At 35.8% G+C, this 23,973-nt stretch overlaps 1 protein-coding gene across 1 annotated transcript; it reads left to right on the forward strand.

The window, feature by feature from the left end:
* Nucleotides 1-208: 208 nt before the first annotated feature.
* Nucleotides 209-19,897, forward strand: LOC134281378 (uncharacterized; the record flags this gene model as incomplete). Its single annotated transcript, XM_062763852.1, has 14 exons — nucleotides 209-307; nucleotides 1,895-1,993; nucleotides 3,581-3,679; nucleotides 11,283-11,393; nucleotides 11,572-11,865; nucleotides 11,980-12,118; nucleotides 12,371-12,566; nucleotides 12,709-13,532; nucleotides 13,655-13,772; nucleotides 14,410-14,592; nucleotides 14,687-14,723; nucleotides 14,876-15,193; nucleotides 19,268-19,418; nucleotides 19,762-19,897. Coding segments are annotated over 14 exons (2,708 nt in total), but the record flags the coding sequence as incomplete, so codon positions are not given.
* Between the last annotated feature and the right edge of the window lie 4,076 nt (nucleotides 19,898-23,973).

The raw sequence follows: 23,973 nt of genomic DNA on the forward strand, positions 1-23,973 counted from the left end.
TTTATTTGAAAAACCTTGAATTTTTGTCACCCGGGAATACTTAGTGGCAAGTTCGATGGAAATTGCACCAATGGTTTTTGAGAAGAGAAATGTAAAAAAACGTTTACGGACAGATAGATGGACGCTGGACAAAATGTGATCAAATTTTTTTTTTCAATTTGGTGACATTAATGAATCGGTTTTAATGATTTTATGTCAATTATTACAGCCGTATGTAATCCAGCTTGTCAAAATGAGGGTGTCTGCGTGAGTCCAAATACATGTCGCTGTCCACCAGGCCGATACACGGGCCCCAACTGCAATATACGTAAGTCAGTTATCCATTCCTGATGTGGAATGCTTTTATTTGGAAAAAGATCTCTTATACAATGTACTGGAACTAAAAATTTTGCTCAACTTTTATCCAGTAGAGCTGTATTTCAATTTTCTACGCTTTAAACAATAAAATCGTAATATTAGTTGACATTTCAATGAATACGAGGGTCATTTAAAAAAATTGTAGACTTTTGTCTTAACTTTTTTATTTAACCTCATATCATATCCAAATTTCGTACACATAACTTAACAACAAATTCGAATAATTTGAATAAAAAAATTGGAACCTAATTATAATCAAATGCAATATTCTCCATCAGCAATGATCTGATGCAATAACTTTAGTTGACCTATTTGTTCCGCAGGTCAACGATAAGACCATATAACATTCCATATATACGTATTTACTATTTTGTTAAATTAGAAAAATAAGATTATATATGTATTTTTCAAAACATAATCCAGATTTTAATTTTATTTCGTTTTAATACATAAAACATTTTTTCTTGCATTATCATTTTAGCAAATGATACATTTGTTATAAATATATTCAACGATTTCTTGATAGTAAAAACGTAACAAAGGGAAGTAATCAAAAGTTGAACCCGCTTTTGATTGGTTAGTTTGGATCTTGAATTTCGAAACTCGAATTTTGAATCTCGAATTTCGAATATCGTATTTCGAATCTTGAATCTCGAATGAGCCTTCTGGGCTTTCGTAATACTGCGCTAACTTGCGGTATTCAATTTGTCGGCACGGCCAGTTGTGTTATAAGACCGACGACATCAAAAACTTTGAACTCAATGCTTAAATGACTAATTGTGGCTTTGTTGTTCTTGAGAAGAATTTTTTTAAAAAGATTTTTCCTATATGTTCCTAATCATCCCCCGATAAAGGATTTTAAGGTTTGGACATTTAATCTTTAAAAAAAACATATCATGTTATTAATTTTTAACTTTTTTCAGATGAGTTTAATATATGTACAACTTTGATCCCCTTCTTTAATCTGGTACTACCCTACCCTTGGGGGTCATGGTTTTAACAAACTGGAATCTTCGCTATCCAAGGATGCTTCCATATCAATATGAACAATCATGGCGTTGTTGTTCTTGAGAAGAAGATCTTTTTTAAAAAAAATTCCTATGTATTCCTATGTAAAACTTTGATCGTCCATTGTGGCCCCACCCTTCCCCTGGGGGTCATCTTTTGAACAAACATGAATTTACACTACCTGAGAATTATTCAATTTGAGTTTCATCTTTCTTGGTCCAGTGGTTCTTGAGAAGAAAAATTTTAAAGGATGCCATTAATTTTTCACTTATATGTTTGCGTAATTATCTCCCCTTTGAAAAGGGTGTGACCCTTTATTTAAAAAACTTGAATTTTTTTCACCCGGGAATACTTAGTGGCAAGTTCGATGGAAATTGCACCAATGGTTTTTGAGAAGAGAAATGTAAAAAAACGTTTACGCACAGATAGATGGACGCTGGACAAAATGTGATCAAATTTTTTTTTTCAATTTGGTGACATTACTGTACTCAATGAATCGGTTTTAATGATTTTATGTCAATTATTACAGCCGTATGTAATCCAGCTTGTCAAAATGAGGGTGTCTGCGTGAGTCCAAATACATGTCGCTGTCCACCAGGCCGATACACGGGCCCCAACTGCAATATACGTAAGTCAGTTATCCATTCCTGATGTGGAATGCTTTTATTTGGAAAAAGATCTCTTATACAATGTACTGGAACTAAAAATTTTGCTCAACTTTTATCCAGTAGAGCTGTATTTCAATTTTCTACGCTTTAAACAATAAAATCGTAATATTAGTTGACATTTCAATGAATACGAGGGTCATTTAAAAAAATTGTAGACTTTTGTCTTAACTTTTTTATTTAACCTCATATCATATCCAAATTTCGTACACATAACTTAACAACAAATTCGAATAATTTGAATAAAAAAATTGGAACCTAATTATAATCAAATGCAATATTCTCCATCAGCAATGATCTGATGCAATAACTTTAGTTGACCTATTTGTTCCGCAGGTCAACGATAAGACCATATAACATTCCATATATACGTATTTACTATTTTGTTAAATTAGAAAAATAAGATTATATATGTATTTTTCAAAACATAATCCAGATTTTAATTTTATTTCGTTTTAATACATAAAACATTTTTTCTTGCATTATCATTTTAGCAAATGATACATTTGTTATAAATATATTCAACGATTTCTTGATAGTAAAAACGTAACAAAGGGAAGTAATCAAAAGTTGAACCCGCTTTTGATTGGTTAGTTTGGATCTTGAATTTCGAAACTCGAATTTTGAATCTCGAATTTCGAATATCGTATTTCGAATCTTGAATCTCGAATGAGCCTTCTGGGCTTTCGTAATACTGCGCTAACTTGCGGTATTCAATTTGTCGGCACGGCCAGTTGTGTTATAAGACCGACGACATCAAAAACTTTGAACTCAATGCTTAAATGACTAATTGTGGCTTTGTTGTTCTTGAGAAGAATTTTTTTAAAAAGATTTTTCCTATATGTTCCTAATCATCCCCCGATAAAGGATTTTAAGGTTTGGACATTTAATCTTTAAAAAAAACATATCATGTTATTAATTTTTAACTTTTTTCAGATGAGTTTAATATATGTACAACTTTGATCCCCTTCTTTAATCTGGTACTACCCTACCCTTGGGGGTCATGGTTTTAACAAACTGGAATCTTCGCTATCCAAGGATGCTTCCATATCAATATGAACAATCATGGCGTTGTTGTTCTTGAGAAGAAGATCTTTTTTAAAAAAAATTCCTATGTATTCCTATGTAAAACTTTGATCGTCCATTGTGGCCCCACCCTTCCCCTGGGGGTCATCTTTTGAACAAACATGAATTTACACTACCTGAGAATTATTCAATTTGAGTTTCATCTTTCTTGGTCCAGTGGTTCTTGAGAAGAAAAATTTTAAAGGATGCCATTAATTTTTCACTTATATGTTTGCGTAATTATCTCCCCTTTGAAAAGGGTGTGACCCTTTATTTAAAAAACTTGAATTTTTTTCACCCGGGAATACTTAGTGGCAAGTTCGATGGAAATTGCACCAATGGTTTTTGAGAAGAGAAATGTAAAAAAACGTTTACGCACAGATAGATGGACGCTGGACAAAATGTGATCAAATTTTTTTTTTCAATTTGGTGACATTACTGTACTCAATGAATCGGTTTTAATGATTTTATGTCAATTATCACAGCCGTATGTAATCCAGCTTGTCAAAATGAGGGTGTCTGCGTGAGTCCAAATACATGTCGCTGTCCACCAGGCCGATACACGGGCCCCAACTGCAATATACGTAAGTCAGTTATCCATTCCTGATGTGGAATGCTTTTATTTGGAAAAAGATCTCTTATACAATGTACTGAAAGTAAAAATTTTGCTCAACTATTATCCAATAGAGCTGTATTTCAATTTCAAACGCTTTAAACAATAAAATCGTAATATTGATTGACATTTCAATGAATACGAGGGTCATTTAAAAAAATTGTAGACTTTTGTTTTAACTTTTTTAAGTAACCTCATATCATATCCAAATTTCGTACACATAACTTAACAACAAATTCGAATAATTTGAATAAAAAAATTGGAACATATCTTCATATTTATAAAAATTATGAAAAATTTAGAACAGCAAAAATGGGATCATGGAGCAACGCCAAATTCGACTAATTTACTAATTTTCACTTTATAGTATCTACAGCCATGCCTCTAATAAATGGAACTGAAACGATATAAAATTTACATGTTTAAATTAAGTCTTGCTGAATTACTTAAGATCCTATTAGGCAATGTAATATATTGCTCCATTTATATATATAATATATATATAAAGCACTAAAAATGACCAACGACACGAACAATAAAAATTGTCAAATTTTCGGGACGCCCTGTCCCTTCCTCAGGACAAAGAAAAAAGTTAAAAAGTCATAAGAACAAAGGAAAAAGAGAAACAAAAACAACTAGCACTACTACTAAACTACTAAACACTAGATATTTACATACTTAATTACATGTTGAATTGGAAATTTTTAAGAACACTAATAAAGAAAGAAATCCGGACCGCTATGAAATGCGTCCGGTCTATCGGGTATACTCGGGTGAAGTGCGATTTACATAATTGAACGAATTAATTATGCTAATTAATTACGACAATCAGTAAATCGTACATTGTTTCATTCTCTCAATATGGCGTAACTATACTTGATAAAGAGTAATCAAAGAAAAATAATACAGCAGGGATATTTTAAAATATGAATCATGATCTATTATAAATTTTGAAATATTATAGGACTTTAAAGAAATTTTTAAGAACACTATAATTAAAGAAATAAATCCGGACCGCTATGAAATACGTCCGGTCTATCGGGTATACTCGGGTAAAGACGGCTTTCCGGTTCGAACTGAATGAATATTGGTCAACTTTTGCGAGATCTCACTTGGAATAAAAACTGTTGACGTTTCAACTGAGCACTAGCTAGCACGTTTACTGCGGGCATTTTCCCGTAACGACAGAAATCCACGTGGCTTGTTTTGATTCTCGAAGGTCATAAAGAGGTTAATCGCATGTAAATGAAGACAGCGAAGAGGTTCAAAATCACAATACTTTTAGTTAGAAAAATAGAGCACAAGGTTGTTCAACAAAGATATTTTTACTCAACCTTTACACATATAATATACACATCAAACTCGACTCTTTAACATGTACTCGGTGTTTACGAAAGCTTTAAAGTGTGTACCTGTCAGTGATTTCTTTTGATATTCACGAAAATCAAAGGACCCTAACTTCAGCACGCAGCTTCGTATACTGTGTATATCTATTATTTGACATTTTTAGATGATGACTCAAATAATAAAGACATGATCAGTTAGTAATAAAATTTAATTTTTAAGGTTTTTGAAAAATGTTCGAAATTTGACGAGTAACCGTGGACCACAGATAAGCCTTATTTAAGACTTGTCCTTTATAAGGAACATAAAGCATCAAAGAATTAAGAATTTTTGAAATTTTTTGTCTGATACGTTCATTATTTGCCAAATTATTATGAGATAAAAACGACATTATATGATCACCTGCCGTCATTGTTTGTCAACGTCCGCTTCTTCTACCTCATACGTACACTTATTTTGATGAGATTCCCTGGAGCCGAGTGAGGAATTAAACCCGTCTTGTTTATATGACTTTACAATGTCATGAACAGCGGCTTTCAATGCACATAATCTTGAAAATGGATTCATTCATTAGGAGAGGTACTCGCTTGATTGTGCCAGCATGTTTTGCCTTTTGAAATTAATTTCTACATCACATGATCATCGTCATTTTTTGACGTGATTGATTTTTCATACCTTGACTACGACTACAAATCGACATTAACTGTGCATCCCTTTTCTCTGTGAATCTCTTTTGGCATTAAAAAAACAAGTACTCTGGATACATGTTATATCTCCGTATCCCGATGAAACATTTCCTAGGTCTAAACCAGTTTTTTCAGGGGCAAAACCTTATAGAATGTTGGAAAAGGAAACCACTCCCCCTTTTGACGTCATTTTCAAGGCTTTGTTTGTCTAAGCAGTCCATGAAAAATTTGCGATAACTTCTAATAGAACTTCCAGAATGAGATAAGAATTCCATATTTTATGGAACAATAGTGTCCTATTACATACCTGAATTAACGGGATTTAAGGATGTCAATTATTCATATCAAAAGAGTTAGTTACACTGAGGTCGAAAAATCTTCGTGTTCGAGGTTGCGCCGACTGGACATACCAGTTCTTACAAAAACATTACTAATTTATTTAAAAATAACATTTATGATGTATGGTTTATACTATAGATAGAAAAGATTTTACACGCTCTGCTTTTGCAGCTGCTTCGAAGCAGAGCTGCAAAAGCAGAGCATGTAAACAAGAGTTTTGCACTGCAGGCATGTAAGCAGACAGAATAGAACTTGCTCTTTTTCAGTCTGCAAAGCAGACGTAACTGACCATTCTGATATGAAACTATATGGATTTAAAGTGAGAGCAGGCAAGGTTAGCAGCTGGTGTTGTTACATTATCTTGCTAATTTTGTTATAAGAGTTATTGCCCTTTGATTGATTGATTTTACATACACTATTGTTTGAGTATGCGCAAGGCGCCACTTGTGATTTCCGTTCTACAGAATACAGAGTCAGAAAACGTGCTCGTCATTTTCACTGCATCTTTGCATTCAGAAAACATAACATGGTGTCAGAATTTACAGAAGTCTCGTAAAAATGGATCTTACAGGCATACCTATGCCATGTATGGATTGGACCTCGACAAATTTGGTCGACAGCTGGAAAAAATTCCAACAGCACGTGCAACTTATATTTGATGGCCCATTGAAAGAGAAAGATGAGACTGTTAAGATAAGTTATTTACTTATTTGGGTAGGCGACAAAGGTCGTGATGTGTATAATACGTGGACTCTGACTAACGACGACAAGAAAAAGCTCGACACTTACTACAAGCGTTTTAGGGCGTATGTGCAGCCTAAGCTCAACCCTGTGTTTAGCAGATTCAAGTTCAATAACGAGGTTCAAGGTCAGCAGTCGATTGAGCAGTTTGTCACCAGACTCCGTTTGTTAGCTAAAGACTGTCAGTATCACGATGCAGACGAGATGATCCGTGATAGGATTGTGTTTGGGACAAATTCCGCCAAGATTCGCGAAAAGCTTATAAATGAAGGTGACAAGCTTACTCTGGATAAAGCCATCCAAATCGCCCAGAACCACGAATACTCACAGGAGCAGCTTAAGTCGATGGGTACCACGTCACAGGAAGTTCACGCGGTTACATCTAGACTACCGCCAGGAAATCGTGATTCCCACAAGACTTCCAAAACTGGCCATAGCACCAGTCAACCTGAACCGAAACGGTATAGTGACGCAGCCGCAAGCCATGCATCCAGTAAACCTGTATGTCCGAACTGTGGATACAAACATACTAAAAAGGAGAAGTGCCCTGCGTACGGGAAAACCTGCAAGCTTTGCATTAAACGGAACCACTTCGCTAAAGTTTGTCGTAGCAAGAAAGTTCATGAAGTTCGCGAGCAGCACACAACTGGAGCAGAATATCCTTTATACAGTCACAGCTCTAATGACAATTTTACTGATTTGTTTGTTGATTGTATCAGTGTAGTTCATGCTCTTAACAAATCTGATGTGTCATATGAACAAAATCAAGCATTTACACATGTTACAATAGGTCCAAATAATGTACCTGTCAAATGTAAGCTCGACACTGGCTCACAAGTTAATGTTATACCAGTATCTACTTATAAACAACTAGGTGTTGCTGATCAATTGAGTCCGTCATCTGATTTGTCTGGTTATGATGGGTCACCAGTTAAGACACTGGGTTCTTGTAAAGTAGCTGTTAAGGTTGGGGACAAGATATTTTACACACAGTTTCATGTTGTTGACCCTGACAGTAGACATGCCCCACCTATCCTCGGACTTTCATCATGTATGAATATGGGACTTGTTAGGTTTGTTAATTCCTTGACATTAAGTCGACTTTAACAGACCCCATTTCAGACAGTGTACTAGACAGAGAGACTGTTTTGACACATTTTAAGGATATCTTTGAAGGGTTAGGGTTATTCCCAGGGGAATGTACTATTCATGTAGATTCCGATGCTATACCTGCTGTCCACCCCCCTCGTAGAATACCACAGACTTTGGGTGACAGGGTAAAAACTGAGTTAGACAGGATGGAGAAGTTACAGGTCATTGCTAAGGTCGACACCCCCACACATTGGGTAAACTCCATGGTTGTTGTCGAGAAGCCATCTGGAGCTTTACGAATCTGCCTTGACCCCAGGGATCTAAACAAGGTCATTCATCGACCCCATTACCCCTTGAAAACTCTCAATGACATTTTACCGGAGTTATCTGGTGCACGTTATTTCACCAAGCTTGGTGCGCGCTCAGGTTATTAGACTATTAAGCTTGATGACGACTCAAGCTATCTTACTACTTTCAATACTCCCTATGGTAGGTATCGCTTCCTCAGATTACCCTTTGGCCTGAAATCTGCGCAGGATGAATTTCAGCGCAAGATTGACTACTGTTATGCAGGTCTCAAAGGTGTTGTTGCTATAGTCGATGACATTCTTGTCTACGGGAAGACCCGTGCTGAGCACGATAGCAATTTGAAAGCCGCTCTTCAGCGCACAAGAGAAATGGGCATTAAGCTCAATGATGAGAAGCTCGATGTAGGTCAGACACAAGTCGAGTACTTTGGTCACTTACTTTCTGCAGATGGCGTCAAGCCGGACCCTAAAAAGATCTCAGCTGTCAAAGACATGAAACCACCGGAAAATCGTAATGAACTCGAGACAGTACTGGGTATGGTAAACTACCTATCCAAATTTGCACCAAACTTGGCTGATACTACTAGCCCCATGCGACAATTGTTGTCAAAAAGGTCTGAATTTGTTTGGGGCCCAGCCCAAGAAGAGTCTTTTGCTAAGGTCAAGGACATAATCACAAGGTCACCAGGCCCAGTATTGGCCTATTTTGATCCTTGCAAAGATACTGTATTGCAAGTCGACGCCTCCAAATTTGGTCTTGGAGCTACTCTCTTACAAGAAGGCAAGCCTGTGTCTTATGCCTCGAAATCACTTACCCCATCAGAAATTAACTAGGCACAAATTGAAAAGGAAATGTTAGCTATTCTGTTTGGGTGTAAGCATTTTCATCATTATGTTTATGGGCGTGAGGTGTGCATCCAAACAGACCACAAGCCATTAGTGTCTATTATGCAGAAGTCTATACTTACTGCCCCTGCCCGCTTACAGCGCATGATTCTGCAATTGCAGAGATACAACCTTAAGCTTGTTCATGTTCCAGGAAAACAGATTCCTGTAGCAGATACACTTTCTAGGAAGTACTTACCTCACACAATGCCAGAGCTCTCCAAGGGCATTGAGGCTCAGGTACATTTGGTTCATGAAAATATTCAGGTCAGTGACCGTCGTCTAGAACAGATTAGGTTGTCTACAGAATCAGACCCACAGTTTCAAACCTTAACCAAATTTATTTTGGAAGGTTGGCCAGACTTGCACAGAGATTGCCCAGACCCCATTAAGGAATACTGGAACTTCCGCGATGAATTGTCAGTAGAGAATGGGCTCATTATGAAGGGTCTTAGAATAGTAATTCCCCATGACCTCAGGACAGAGCTCTTAAAAATATTACATGTGGGTCACACTGGTGTTGAAAAAACCCTGAGACGAGCGCGTGACATAGTTTTCTGGCCAGGACTTACGAAGGACATTACAGACCTAATACTGAACTGTAACGTTTGTTTAGAATTTAGGAATTCCAACTCTAAGGAACCTTTGCAATCTCATGAAATTCCCTCATACCCCTGGCAGACAATTGCCTCGGATCTCTTCCTATGGGATGACAAGGAATATGTTCTGTTTGTTGACTACTATAGTAGGTATTTTGAAGTTTTCAGGCTAACCAATACTCATAGTTCCACTATCATCACAAAGTGCAAAGAAGTCTTTGCAAGGTATGGTATACCTGAAAAATTTGTTTCGGACAATGGTCCACAGTATTCCAGTTATGAATTTGCTGATTTTTCCAAAGAGTGGAACTTTCAGCATGTCACTTCAAGCCCTAGGTACCCTAGATCTAACGGTCTTGCTGAAAGGACAGTACAAACCATTAAGGGCATTCTTACTAAGTGTAAGGCTGACCGACAAGACATTAATTTGGCCCTTTTGACATACAGGACTACTCCCTTGGACATAGGACTTTCCCCATCACAACTGTAAATGTCCAGAAGACTTAGGTCAAACATCCCTATTGTTCAGGAAAGCCTTAAGCCCTTTTATCATGACACAGACAAGATTAGGGTAAAGTTACAAGTCAGTCATGACAAGTCAAAGGTCTACCATGATAGATCAGCTCGACCTCTTAAGCCTCTCAACTCGGGTGATTCAGTTAGGGTTCAGCTGAATGATAAAAAATGGACCCCAGCCATTATAATGCAACCACATGGGAATAGGTCATATTTGGTCAAGACACCTGCTGGTTCTTTGTATAGGCGCAATAGGAGATTTCTCCATAAAACAAATGAGGCTCCCCAGCCAGAAGAGCTTGCTCTTCCCCAGTATGATGTTTTCAAACATGAGCCTTTGCCAGGTGATACCCCTAATGTGAATTCTGGTAATGATGTGCAACCTGGAGAAAATCCTGACATAGGTAACTCACCTAAGGCCCCAGAGCAATCAAAACAATATGTAACTAGGTCTGGAAGAGTTGTAAAACCAAAAATCATTCCTTCTATGTAATCAATTTGTCAATCAATTGTTACCTTAATTAATCGTCATATCAGTCTACATTATTTGCATATGTATGTCCATTAAATATGGTTAATATGTTCATTGTGAATCAGAATTTTATATACAGATATGGACACTTATGATTTTCAATTTGACAGTGTTAAATGCAATATGATGATTGTACATGAATTAAGTGACTGATTTTTTTGTTAAAAGGGGAGATGTTACATTATCTTGCTAATTTTGTTATAAGAGTTATTGCCCTTTGATTGATTGATTTTACATACACTATTGTTTGAGTATGCGCAAGGCGCCACTTGTGATTTCCGTTCTACAGAATACAGAGTCAGAAAACGTGCTCGTTGTCTTGTCGTCATTTTCACTGCATCTTTGCATTCAGAAAACATAACAGGTGTAAACTCTTTGTTTGCTTTGCAGAGTAAAATGCAGACCAAAAAAGCAGCTGCAAAAGCAGAGCGTGTAAACTGGGCTTAAAATGCTTGTAAGATATTGCTATCAAAGTACACGCATTTAAAAATGAAAATATTATAAGACGAACCTTGATGTTTTTGTGTTACAGCTCTATGTTCCTACCAATCGCCCTGCTTCCCCGGCACGTGTGATAACTCAGTAGATTGTCAATGTCATCAAGGGTTTACTGGGAGGGATGGAAATCAACGCTGTAAAACAAGTAAGCTACTGTAGTTAAGGTGGCATATACATATATATATATATGTCCGCAAGTTTACATCATCTCTGTGTTAACTTCATTAATTTTACAAAAGTTTTGCACACTAAGCCAAAGGCAATGTTAACTTTTCTGATCAAAGTGTCCTTCATATATGATCCATGAGAATCTATGTTTACAGTGACGTCAGAGATGAGTCCAATTATTACGCAATGTACCTTCATTCTCGCTTATGTGGAAAAAACTGGTAAGAGGAGGGAACTGTACCGATTTGTAATCGATTCATCTGAACCAAACTCTACAAAAGTAGATACAATGTGGGTAAACCAAAATGAATACAACTATATCAACGTCACATTTGCGGCCATCTTCTCAGCACCAGATAACTTAACCATTCCTAAATATGTCAAACAATTTAAAATGGGAATCATTTCCGGAAGAATTAACCTTATTCTTCACAATGTGGGAGGAATAGGTGAATTTATGATAATTAACATCTCTTGAAATGACAAAAAAGGTGGATAATATGATGTAATATAAATTATCGTTGAAACAGGAGTTAATTTTGTACTCTAATCTGTCTTACTAGATAAAGACAAACCCTTTATAAGTAGAAATGATACCATCGACTGTGAAAGCAAGCCGGGTCCCCTCAACCCAAACGATGATGTATTTCACTGTAACTACACGGATGTAAATTTTGACAGACAGCTAGAAAATGGAGACAAGTAAAACACAATTTTTTCTTTACAATTTGTGTAAAAAAAATACGTGAAAATATTGTATTATTGGTCCCTTCGTTGCAATTATTAAAAAGCCTATTTTTCAGGAATTTTTTTTAAAAAGATGGCTTTTTTAAAAATCTGTTCTGATTGATTTTAAGTTTATTGCTTTCTTAACAAATATCTATTTCATTTCAAATATTCGAAAAATTTCAAGTATATATTAGTATATCTAACATTTGTTTGTATTTTGCTTAGTTTAACCCTGACCGTTTTTACCGAGAACGGGGGCTTTAGAGAATTAATAGGGTCATCTGTAAACAAGGACTTTTTTATCGGGCGGATGTCTACAAAATCTACAATGTTTCGGTTTGATTTGGTGAAGCCATATCATTGTCTTCTAGATAGGGCTTGTGAGACAATAGCTTTTGATGTATCAGAGGATATTACAAAGGTACAATGGTCTTATTCAACTCTAAGAAATAATTCAATGTATGCAAATCAACAAGAAAGTACAACGAAACTATACATAAAGCCTTACTGAATGTAAAAATATGAATTGAATAAATATCTCTTTCTTTATTTGTTTTGATAAGTCACCTTTGGAATTATCATGGCAAAACTGGGAAGATGAGCTTTCTGGAATCCAAGAATACAAAATACAGGTGTATCAGCTGAAGCTGAACACAACCAACCTAGCAGAACCGAATCCCTGGCGTCCAGATGAGGAAATATTCCTGACGCCATTGGAAACAAGTTACACCTATACCCCTAAGAGGGCAGGGATGTATTCCTTGGTACTTAATGTAATAGATAGAGCCAACAATACACAGTACGCCCGCACCTTGGTCTTATATGACCCCAGTTCAAATATTACTCTGTCTGAACTACCATTCAAGGCAGAGAGTGCAGCATCTGAAACTAACTATCAGTGGCAGAATAATCTCAGCAACAACATCATTATGTCGTGGAAAGGACACTTCCAAAACAAATTTCATGACGACAATAAACTTTTAAATCCAGTAACACATTATAGACATTTCGATTATGAAGCAAAATATGAAAAACAAGTTCCAGACCAACTTGATGATAACTCAGGAAAAAGAACACTTGCGGAGATCCGGAATGTTCACGGCATCGTGAAATTTGAATATTTCTACAGACATGGCAATCAGGGAGATAAAACCCCACAAACCTGGTATAGGGTGAATGATACATTTTCTGAAACACAGACATTCAACATTGAAAGAAAAGATGGCGATACCATTAATTTCTGGGTCAAAGCCACTGACATCATGGGGAATACGAAAGTCGACTTGTCAAAGATTTTCTTCGATTCAAGCTCACCAAAGAGTTTAAAACCCTCTGATGTTACATTTACAAAGAACGTCAATAATGCCACATTTGCCTTCTCCAGTCGGTAAGAAATAAAACTTCTCAATTTTCTGAATTAATTCTTTTCAATTCAGTGAAATTAAAAGGATAAATTTCTAAGTCATTTAAAAATTAAGACCGCCATTTACAGCTCAATTGTTTTCTCAGCCTACAGGTAGACGCGTTAGACAGACAGAGTGGTATACATAAAATACACGTGGAACTGAGATCTAACAGTACTAACAAATTATTCCATGAAAGCGATATTCCAGGAAATAAAACGGAAGTGAGGAATTTTGTTTTGAATATTTGTTTTATATTTTTTATTTGATATAAAAAATATAAAACAATATATATATATATATATATATATATATATATATATATATATATATATATATATATATATATATATATATATATATATATATATATATATATATATATATATATATATATATATATATATAAAGCACCAAAAATGACCAACGACACGAACAATAAAAATTGTCAAATTTTCGGGACGCCCTGTCCCTTCCTCAGGACAAAGAAAAAAGTTAAATAGTCATAAGAACAAAGGAAAAAGAGAAACAAAAACAACTAGCACTACTTCTAAACTACTAAACACTAGATATTTACATACTTAATTACATGATGAATTGGAAATTTTTAAGAACACTAATAAAGAAAGAAATCCGGTCATTATTAGTGCTTTATATAAATTTCCATCCGTGACCTTGTATCTACTTGGTAGATCCGACATTTAGGATATACAGTGTTGTTGGTTTTTTAGTGCTTATATATATATATATATATATATATATATATATATATATATATATATATATATATAAAATATAAAACAAAATTGATAGAAAAAATATAAGACTAAAATGATTTCTGGTGGTTTATTGTTACTGTAGGTGGATCCTGGATTTAAGACCGGATACACGACGTCCGTAGGAAGCTTCTTTTATTACCGTCATGATCTGGACATCAATAACTGCTGGATGGTTGTGTCGAAGGAAAAATTCGCCCAGGAGTTTGTCTTACTAAATCTCACCGTGTACAACATGGCAATGCTACCAACTTCCTACATCCAAACCGTGAGAAGATTAAACAACCTTCGATACTAGAAATCTTTAACGTACTCTGTTAAATATGTGTTTTGCTCTGACCTCATTTCAATTCCTTTTTCAGATAACAGATGTAGCTTCCCTTAACGGCATGGATGAATGTAAGGCATTATTACATGTACATGTATATGTATAATCTTTAGAGTTTAATATGTAAACGAAACGGTGTTCAGATCTAAATATAATGCATGCTATTTGCATTAACATCATGTTTATGTTTCTGGTTCCTTATATATGTACTTCATCTCTTTAGACTCTGGTCCAATAAATTTAACTATAACTGCAACCTATGACAACGGCGTTCGTCTGAATTGGATCGTACATCCAACTTGTTACGAGAGGTCAAAATTTATAGTACAGTTCCAATCATCCAGTGGTCAAGTTCACGTCCGATTTGTAGATAAGGACGCCGACTGGTTTGATTTGACAGGACTGGATCCAGAAACAAGTTACAACCTGTCCTTTGTAACAGAATATGGTCCTCAGAGGAGTGATCCTGTATTTCTACACTTCAAAACAGCCGAGGCACCAACTACTCTGACCGGGGGAGCAATAGCAGGAATTTCTTTTAGTAATAAAATATATAATTATGCATCTCTCTCTCTCTCTCTCTCTCTCTCTCTCTCTCTCTCTCTCTCTCTCTCTCTCTCTCTCTCTCTCTCTCTCTCTCTCTCTCTCTCTCTCTCTCAAACAAAACAGTATGGTAACATCAGTTTTTGGAATATGCAATAGTTTAGAATAAAGGCCAAAGTTTTCAACCGGTAGGTTTTCCTCAGGTAAGTTTGATGTGGGGTGGAGCTTAATCGAAGCGGCTGAGAAGCCCCCAGGGAACGACACTGGCTTGTGTAAAGCTACCTATATACACAGGGTGTTACCTGAGTGTATTACCTGTATGCGTTTTCCTATGAAATTGCAAAAACGAAGCTGTTTTTTTAATGTGTAGGTCAATTGAAATACATGAAATAAAGCATGTTTTTGTTGCGGACAGAATCCTTCTCAATTTCTTAAAATTAACATTCTTAGTTATTCCGCAATTTCAATATACTGTGTTTGTTAATCAAATGTTATTACGAATATCGCACTAAAATCGGTCGTTGTAATCTGGCGGTCGTGTACTCAAAACAAAAGAAGAAATCGGGTCATAAATCTCTCGATGAATAACAATTAAACTTATAAATGCTGTTGAGGATAAACTATTAAGAAATATAATAGTCTAAATAAATTTTATTAAAGATAAATCCTTCGTGATTTTTCCATAACGCATGGTCTGTAAATCACCAGGGCTTCGGACCTAGGATGATTCCCCGACCGCTTTGTACATGTATATGTGAAACGTGAATGGAATCACCTGAAGCGTACTTTTTTCTTTCGGGATTCATAATGCAAAGCAAGATGTTATAATTCGACTAATATTTACATCCACTGAATATTTTCTCCTTTATTTCTTAAGAAAACCCATTGCGTTAATCACTGCATGAACTACATTAGGCATGTCGCCTGTACAGATTTCTTGATCAGTGGCTGTTCCATCAATGAAACGTATAAAGACGTTCGCATCATTAATACAATCATTAAACTTTTTTAATCCTTCTTTAAATGATTATTTAAACAGATATAAATATAAACAATAAAATGTCTTTCTTTGTATGTTATTACTGGAATTAAACGGTCGCAGCTATTGCAGAAAAAGTTTACATAACCCGCTTACGCGGGTTACGTATTTTTTCTGCAACAGCTGGTTCCGTTAATTCCAGTAATAACAAACAAAGAAAGCATTTTATTGTTTAAATATCTCTTCTAAAACTGGTTATACCGTATATCCGGTTTTTTCGCGTGTTGGAAATTTTGCGAAAAAGGGGTAGATTAGTACAGTTTTTATTTTGCGTAAGTTATTTTTTACGATTTAAAGTTTTTTTTGTTTAAAATGGTATATTTTATGTCACATTTTAGCTGATATAATTTCTGCATGTTTTATATTTTGGGAATTAAAAATGGTCGCAAAAAATACGAAAAATAGATCATCGCGAAAAAAAAAACGGATCTACGGTAATACCGAAACTTCATCACCATGTCTCGACGAAAAGCGAAACGTACAGGTTTGTGTTAAATTTAAAAATAAATATAAAATAATTTTAGTTCTTTCCATGATACTTCAAACTCGCGTCGGTTTATTTTGCTAGTTATGGTGGAATAAATGTACGTAAACTCATGTTTTGACAATTAAATTTAAGATTATCGATTGTAATAGTGAAATCCCCCCCCCCCTTCTAAAATTAATATAATAATATATAAACATGATTTTCTTATTTAATCATTTGACAGATTGATTACATTTAGAGCATATTCTCGTGAATTAAAAAAGAACGCTTTGGTTCTTTATTTATCACGTTGGCATATGCGGTTAGGCATCAAAGGCCCAAATGTTAATTCGATAGTCGATACGATCCCCAGACAAGGTACACAAGATATACACAACGACAAAAAACTAAATGTCAATCAAATCCAAGTATCCGATACCAGGCTTAATATTTTAGCGTTTTTTAAAAATGTTGGGTGTAATTGCCGCCATGGTGGTTCTATAGCGCCTTGGACGTTTAACTGTGGTCAGAGAAGACATTCAATGCAGGGTAACAGTGGTCAGAAAGAACATCGCAAATAGATTAACAGACAATGTAAGTGATAACTGTCTAGATTTTTTTTTTTGTTTTTATGATGTGTTCAATCAGTTTGCTCGAGTGATATCGCCGAAATTGTAAATATTCGGTGATAAATGTAAAATACATATGTTTTAAGTAATAATGAAGTTTTAAGTATTTTTTTTCTCAGAGTGATAATAATGTAAATCTTTTGTCTGCAGAATCCTGGCTATGATTGTGATGATATATACGTATATGGCCAAATGGATTTCAATAAAAGGGACAATTGGATATTACCGAGTTTCGAAATTGTTAATGAGTGGAAGATTTGCAGACATCTATAAAGCCAGATACCAACCACAAAATATCATGTCTAAACAATTAATCGTAGCAAAGACTTTGAAAAGTAACTTTTACATAAAAATATTATACAAGTAGCCATATACATAAACAGCAGCAAATAAATTGTAAGCTCAAAAATTGATTATTTTTAAAAAAAAATTATGGGCTTACTTTAGAATTACTTTAGGAGGTGATAAGCACAGATAGGCACAAAGATATATAGAGAATAATACATACCCTTTTCCATATCACATCCTGTATCAGCCCGAGACACCAATATCAGCCAGAGGGCCGAAGGCCCGAGGGCTGATATTGGTCGAGGGCTGATACAGGATGTGATGTGGAAAAGGGTATGTTTTATTATATTTATTACATACTTAGTAATAAAATACAGTTGAGAAGAAAATAAGTAAATAATCATGCATGGACTTCTTACATACATGTACATAGTCTAATGTCTCATAAGATTTAGGTTTGTTTCTATTTCTATTTCAATGCACTTGATCCGTAATTACCCGGTAGAAAATATTCTATAGTATTACATGTATTTGTAAATTAAGATTAACCTTATTTTCAAAAAGTTAAAATTAAGAGAATATGAACCCACCAAAAATTGTGTATGAGTACAAGTACTGTTATTGTGGTTTAATTTACTAAGGGTGTGATATTGACGTCACAATAGCCTATCAGCCCTGCAGGGCTGATATGGATTTGCAGGGCTGATACGGATATCAGCCCCGCAAATCCATATCAGCCCTGCAGGGTTGATACGGCTATTGTGACGTCAGCCATATCGCATATGCAAAAAACCTGTATTTATTACTAAGTGTGTAATAAATATAAATATTCCTCTTGCTCAAGGGTTTAAAGCTTTATAATGATACAATATAAGTTGAAGGGGCTCGATTAAGTTGTACATGCAAGTTTCAAAATACTGTTTCAGACGTTGCACTGGTTGCTTTTCTTTATTAAAGTAATGCAATGTCTTGCACAGTTTAAATATGAGTACCGGGGTATATGTAAAATATTAAAGAAGATCTAAAGGAATTGCACCCAAAGGGTAGTCGGCTAAATACTATAAGCATTTCTCTCGTTTAGAGTTTAAATGCTGTTTAATTTAATTCAAAACGCAAATGTTAAAAAGGATATTATAATACATTTATGTTATGCTTACTAAAGGCTTCGTCCATTCTTCGTTTAAGGCACAATTTACAGCTGAGATTTGGATTTTATTTTTTTTCTATTGTTTGTTGGCTGAACAATTTTTCATGTAGTGAAAAGTTTTCATTCAACTGAAGTTAAATTCTCAATGAAGATAAACTTTCGCACCTTTTATATAAGTGGCTACAGTGAAGAAAATATGTTGATGATGAAAGCAAAAATTTACTTTTTTGGAAAGAAGTTGGAGAACACCCAAATATTGTTCATTTCCTCGTCGCTATCATCGATAATGAAGCATGTTAGTTATCACTATTTACTGTGTTTCAAAAATTCATTGTCATTGACATAAAATGTCATTTTATTTTGTTGTTTTACAAAAAGAATGCTAGAATTATTTCTACATACATTTTGAAGTCCCTTTCAAAAGTAGCTTTTAACGGTTTAACACATCATTTTATTTTGCTGTTTTAACCTGGATGATAAAATTGTATAACCACGTTTTGCAGTTGGTCCATTCATGGTTCTAGAATACTGTGAGAGGGGACAACTTCGAGATTGGTTGTTACAAAAGAAAAATGCTTGGGCAGAAGGCACAGAGGAACAACTACATCGTAATGTCTATGGAATCACTAAGGGAATAGCATTCCTCGAATCGAAGTAGGATCTGTCTTTTTTTAAATAATACTTTATTCAATGAAAACATGGTAACAAGATAACGTGGGGCAATGACATCCGCAGATGTCCCCCTATAATAACCCTGATTAGGGATGCCAGGGGCTCCCTAGATTGGATAGCAAAGTATATGTATTTGAAAAATAATTTAACAATATTTAAATCAATAGTGTATATAATAAAGCTCTTTGTATATTGACAAAATATTTGTACAGATAGATAATGATAGGCCCTGTATTGATTGGTAGCCTTTCATATACATGTATATAAATTATAAACTGTCTTAAAATTAGTTGACCACTAAGTCAGTTATTTTTACATATTTTAGCTTGTGCACAAAAGACTTGCTGCACAAAATATTCTGGTGACTGAAGATCTAGAGCCTAAGATCTATGGATTCGGACCTGAACCACCGCAACAACAGGGCAACGAAGAAGAAAAGGATGCAACATCTGACGAAAAGGTTAATGGCCCGCAGCCTCTAAGTCGAACCATAATAGAAATCTATATGATAAAATCTGTATGACTTTATCCAAAATGCTTATGATTTTGGGAAGTGAGTGGGATAGGTGGGTGAATTTTTGTATATTACACCTTTGAAAATCGTCATTGGACACAACAAATCATTTACATGATTGTAATAAACAGCTAGCTTCATTATGATATCATTCCGAAGAATAGGGATAAGTTTATTAACATCTATTATACAATAAACAATTATGGACTGTTTAGAAGGGAGACATCACCAATTATTAGATCTGAGTGGGGTTGTCTCCCGAGGGTCCTTGTGCCCGAGGGTGACAACCCTACTCAGACCTGATAATTGGTATGTCTATCTATCTATCTCTCGATACTACTCGCCCTCAAATTTTAAGTACGCTGAGTAGGGTGCGCAGCTGGTAAAAAGGTATAAAAAGTAGAGAAAAGTATATTTCAATTCGGTAAAAATGTCTGGGGTGATTCAGTTTGCTCACTTCCAGTTTGAAGTGTTCAACACTGAGACAACACTGCCCGACAATCTGTTCCACTGAACTTTTGTAAGAGGAAAAAAAGAGTGTTTATAGACATGTTATAGACAAATGTAGTTTGTATCTGTCGAAAGGTGAGGGAATGCAATGAACAGCTAGTCCTAGCTGGGGGAATGAACTGAACTGAGTGGATGGCTACTAGTCCATGTATAATCTTGTACTTGCGTCTGCCCTTCTTTGTTGTAAGCTTCGCCAACCTAGGGTTTGTAGCATATATGAGACAATTGATATTCTTCTAAAATCCGACATCACCCACCTTGCAGCTCTGCGCTGTACAGCCTCAACTTGGTTAATAAGTAACCAAATGAGAGTCCCAAATGCTGTCAGCATACTCAAGCTGTGGACATACCACAGCTTTGTATGCTGCTGACAGAAGCTGCTGGTTCCTGGTCGGTTTATTTCAGCGTAAGAAGCCAAGGGAGCTGTTGACTTTGTTTGTAACCCGACTGATGTGCTTACTCAAATTCAGGTCATCCGATATATCAACACCCAGATACCGATCTGATGAGGTAGTCTCTAATGCCTGTCCACGAAGTATATAGTTGGTACAAATTGGGTATCTGGATGTCGTTACATGGATAACCTGACACTTACTTGGGTTGAATTCCATGTCCCACAAGGTCTCCCAGTTCTCTAGTTGCTTAAAGTCCTCTTGGAGCATTGACTGACATCCCTGTCCTTCCATAGTAATGTAGATGACAGTGTCATCTGCGAAGAGTCTAACCTGCGACTTCACATGCTCCGGCAAATCGTTAATGTAGGCGAGGATAAGGATGGGACCAAGGACAGACCCCTGGGGGACTCCAGATGTAACGGGGATGGATGTGGAGAACTCGCCATCTACCTCTACCCTCTGGGAACGGTTGCTGAGGAATCCCTTGATCCATGCTAGGTTTCGGCCTCGAACACCATACTCATGTAGTTTAAAAAGTAATTTGTTGTGTGAGACCTTGTCAAAAGCTTTGCTGAAATCGAACAGGATCAAATCGGTTTGCTTACCGTGTTGGATGTTACGGGCAAGCTCATTTACTAGCATCACCAGCTGGGTTTTGCAGCTCCGTCGCTCCCTCAATCTATGTTGGAGATCATTTAAGATGTTATTCTGTGTAAAATGTCTTACCAAGTTTGAAGTTATAATATGCTCCATAGTTTTGCACAGTATACATGTAAGGGTTATTGTTCTGTAATTACCCGGGTTTGATCCCTTCTTAAATATTAGATGAGCACCCGCAAACGCTGGAAATTGAATTTATATATAGTTACCTTTTACAACAGAAAATATATTGTAATTGTAAATTGTAGTTTTTATTGAAAGACTACAGCCTTAAAGAAGGAAGAAATATCTTGTTCAAAATCCAGCAAGAAGTAGATGTACGTCACCACCCCCACCCACGTTTTTTTTTTTGAAAGCCTGAAAATAGAGATTTCTCCAAAGCCTCTTGCTAATACCTGCACTCAGCAATACCAAGGACCAAAGGGTATTTCTAGCCACTTGGCTAAACAGCCGCAACTTATTAAAGCTTATATAAATGCCACTTGGTTCATAGCCACTTGTCTAGTATACCCGTCAACTGGGTAAAGCAAAGGTTTTGCCAATTGACATATTCAACAATTTATACTTGTCAGTAACTCGTCATCAACTTACATTCCTCGCTGTCAGAATATTCCAAATTTTCTTAATTGGACATTAATGTTACGATTTACTCAAATAGCCATTTGTCTTCTTATATAAACCTTGTATTAGTGGCTTTCCCGTCAACAACATGTTTCTAATAATTTCCAAGCATACTTTGACCAAACTAATGTTTTCATTGTATTCTTATAACTTTATTTGTTGTAAAACTATTTAATCACAGCGTCCGTCAATATTGAGATCGGTGATTGACGAAAATAATTTGCATTATTCGCTTTTTAATCGGTTATCACAATTTCTTTCTTTTATATCATTTGAATTAAGTTTTGATTGAATAATTCAGTGATGACATTTCATGAAATAAATAATCGATCGTTTGTTGTCAGTTTCATTAAAATTTGCCAGTAGCTTAGATCCGCCAACCGGAAATTCCACCATACTCACGTTGATGCTATTTCATGGCTGTTTTCAGAAAACTGAAGTAGACTTTTAATTTTTGTACGGTACTTGCTATCCGAGTGAAATCTAACTAGAGTTTACGGACATCATCTTGTATGTAGTGTATTATTAGAGGAGTAAATAAGAACTCTAGTGCACCCGTTTCGGTGTTTATTTGCAAAATTTATCAATTTATAAGTATAGAAGGGACTAACATTAGTGGTGCACTGGGTAATGTACCTGTATCATATGAGAGCTGAAAAAGGATTTGGATTATTGAGCTTACCTCATTATGCAGTACTTTTAGTAAGATGGTTGGGATCTGATCAGGGCCAGCCGCTTTGTCTGTCTTCAGGTTTTTCAGCAATTTTTCTATACCCTTTTTGGTTACCTGTATTTCAGGCATGTGGATTCTTGCTGGGGAGGGTTTGTCAGTAAAAGAGGTAGACTCTGGGTGGGTGGTACTGATATGTTGGTTACTCACCTCCATGTTACATAGCTGGGAGAGGGAAAGAGGAGTTTTGTGGCTAAAAACTGACTGAAACTGCTTGGAGTTTACTTCTGACTCAGAGACCTGTTTCTCCAGGATACCAAGGATGTTGTTCACATACCTATGACATGAAAGTCTTATTTGTTGCTGGACTAGATGTTTAGTACTTTTATAATGGTGTTCATCCTCTGGTCTTTTTGTTCTTCTCTGTCTGTAAAAGAGTTTATCGCGTTTTCTAATTAAGCGTTTGATGTGAATATCAATCCAGGGTAGCTTGTTCTTTCCTCTGATCCTTATAGATGGTACAAAAGCTGATAAACCCTCTGAGATTTTTTTTTTTGAATTCATTCCATAAATAATCAGTGTTTGTATATGCATGTACATTCATGAGAACTTGCTCTTTATACTGAGCAATATGATGTCTAAACCCATCCCAGTCTGCTTTTTTGTACAGTTGGACATTTCTAGGCTTGATTTTGCTTAACTGCGGTTTTTAGCTCACCTGAGCCGAAGGCTCAAGTGAGCTTTTCTGATCACATTTTGTCTGGCGTCCGTCTGTCCGTCCGTCCGTCTGTCTGTCTGTCTGTAAACTTTTCACATTTTCGACTTCTTCTCAAGAACCACTGAGCCAATTTCAACCAAACTTGCCACAAAGTATCCTTGGGTGAAGGGGATTCAAGTTTGTTCAAATGAAGGGCCACGCCCTTATTCAAGGGGAGATAATTGGGAATTAATGAAAATTTAGTGGTATATTTTAAAAATCTTCTTCTCAAGAACCACTGTGCCAGGAAAGATGAAACTTATGAAGGAAACATCCTCAGGTAGTGTAGATTCAAGTTTGTTCAAATCATGACCCCCGGGGGTAGGGCGGGGCCAAAATGGCTGACCAAAGTTTTACATAGAAATATATAGGAAAATTCTTTAAAAATCTTCTTCTCAAGAATGACAAAG

Source organism: Saccostrea cucullata, unplaced genomic scaffold (genome assembly GCF_032062105.1).
Source record: "Saccostrea cucullata isolate Sc308-1 unplaced genomic scaffold, CSIRO_AGI_Scuc_v1 ctg5591, whole genome shotgun sequence".
Lineage (NCBI taxonomy): Eukaryota > Metazoa > Mollusca > Bivalvia > Ostreida > Ostreidae > Saccostrea > Saccostrea cuccullata.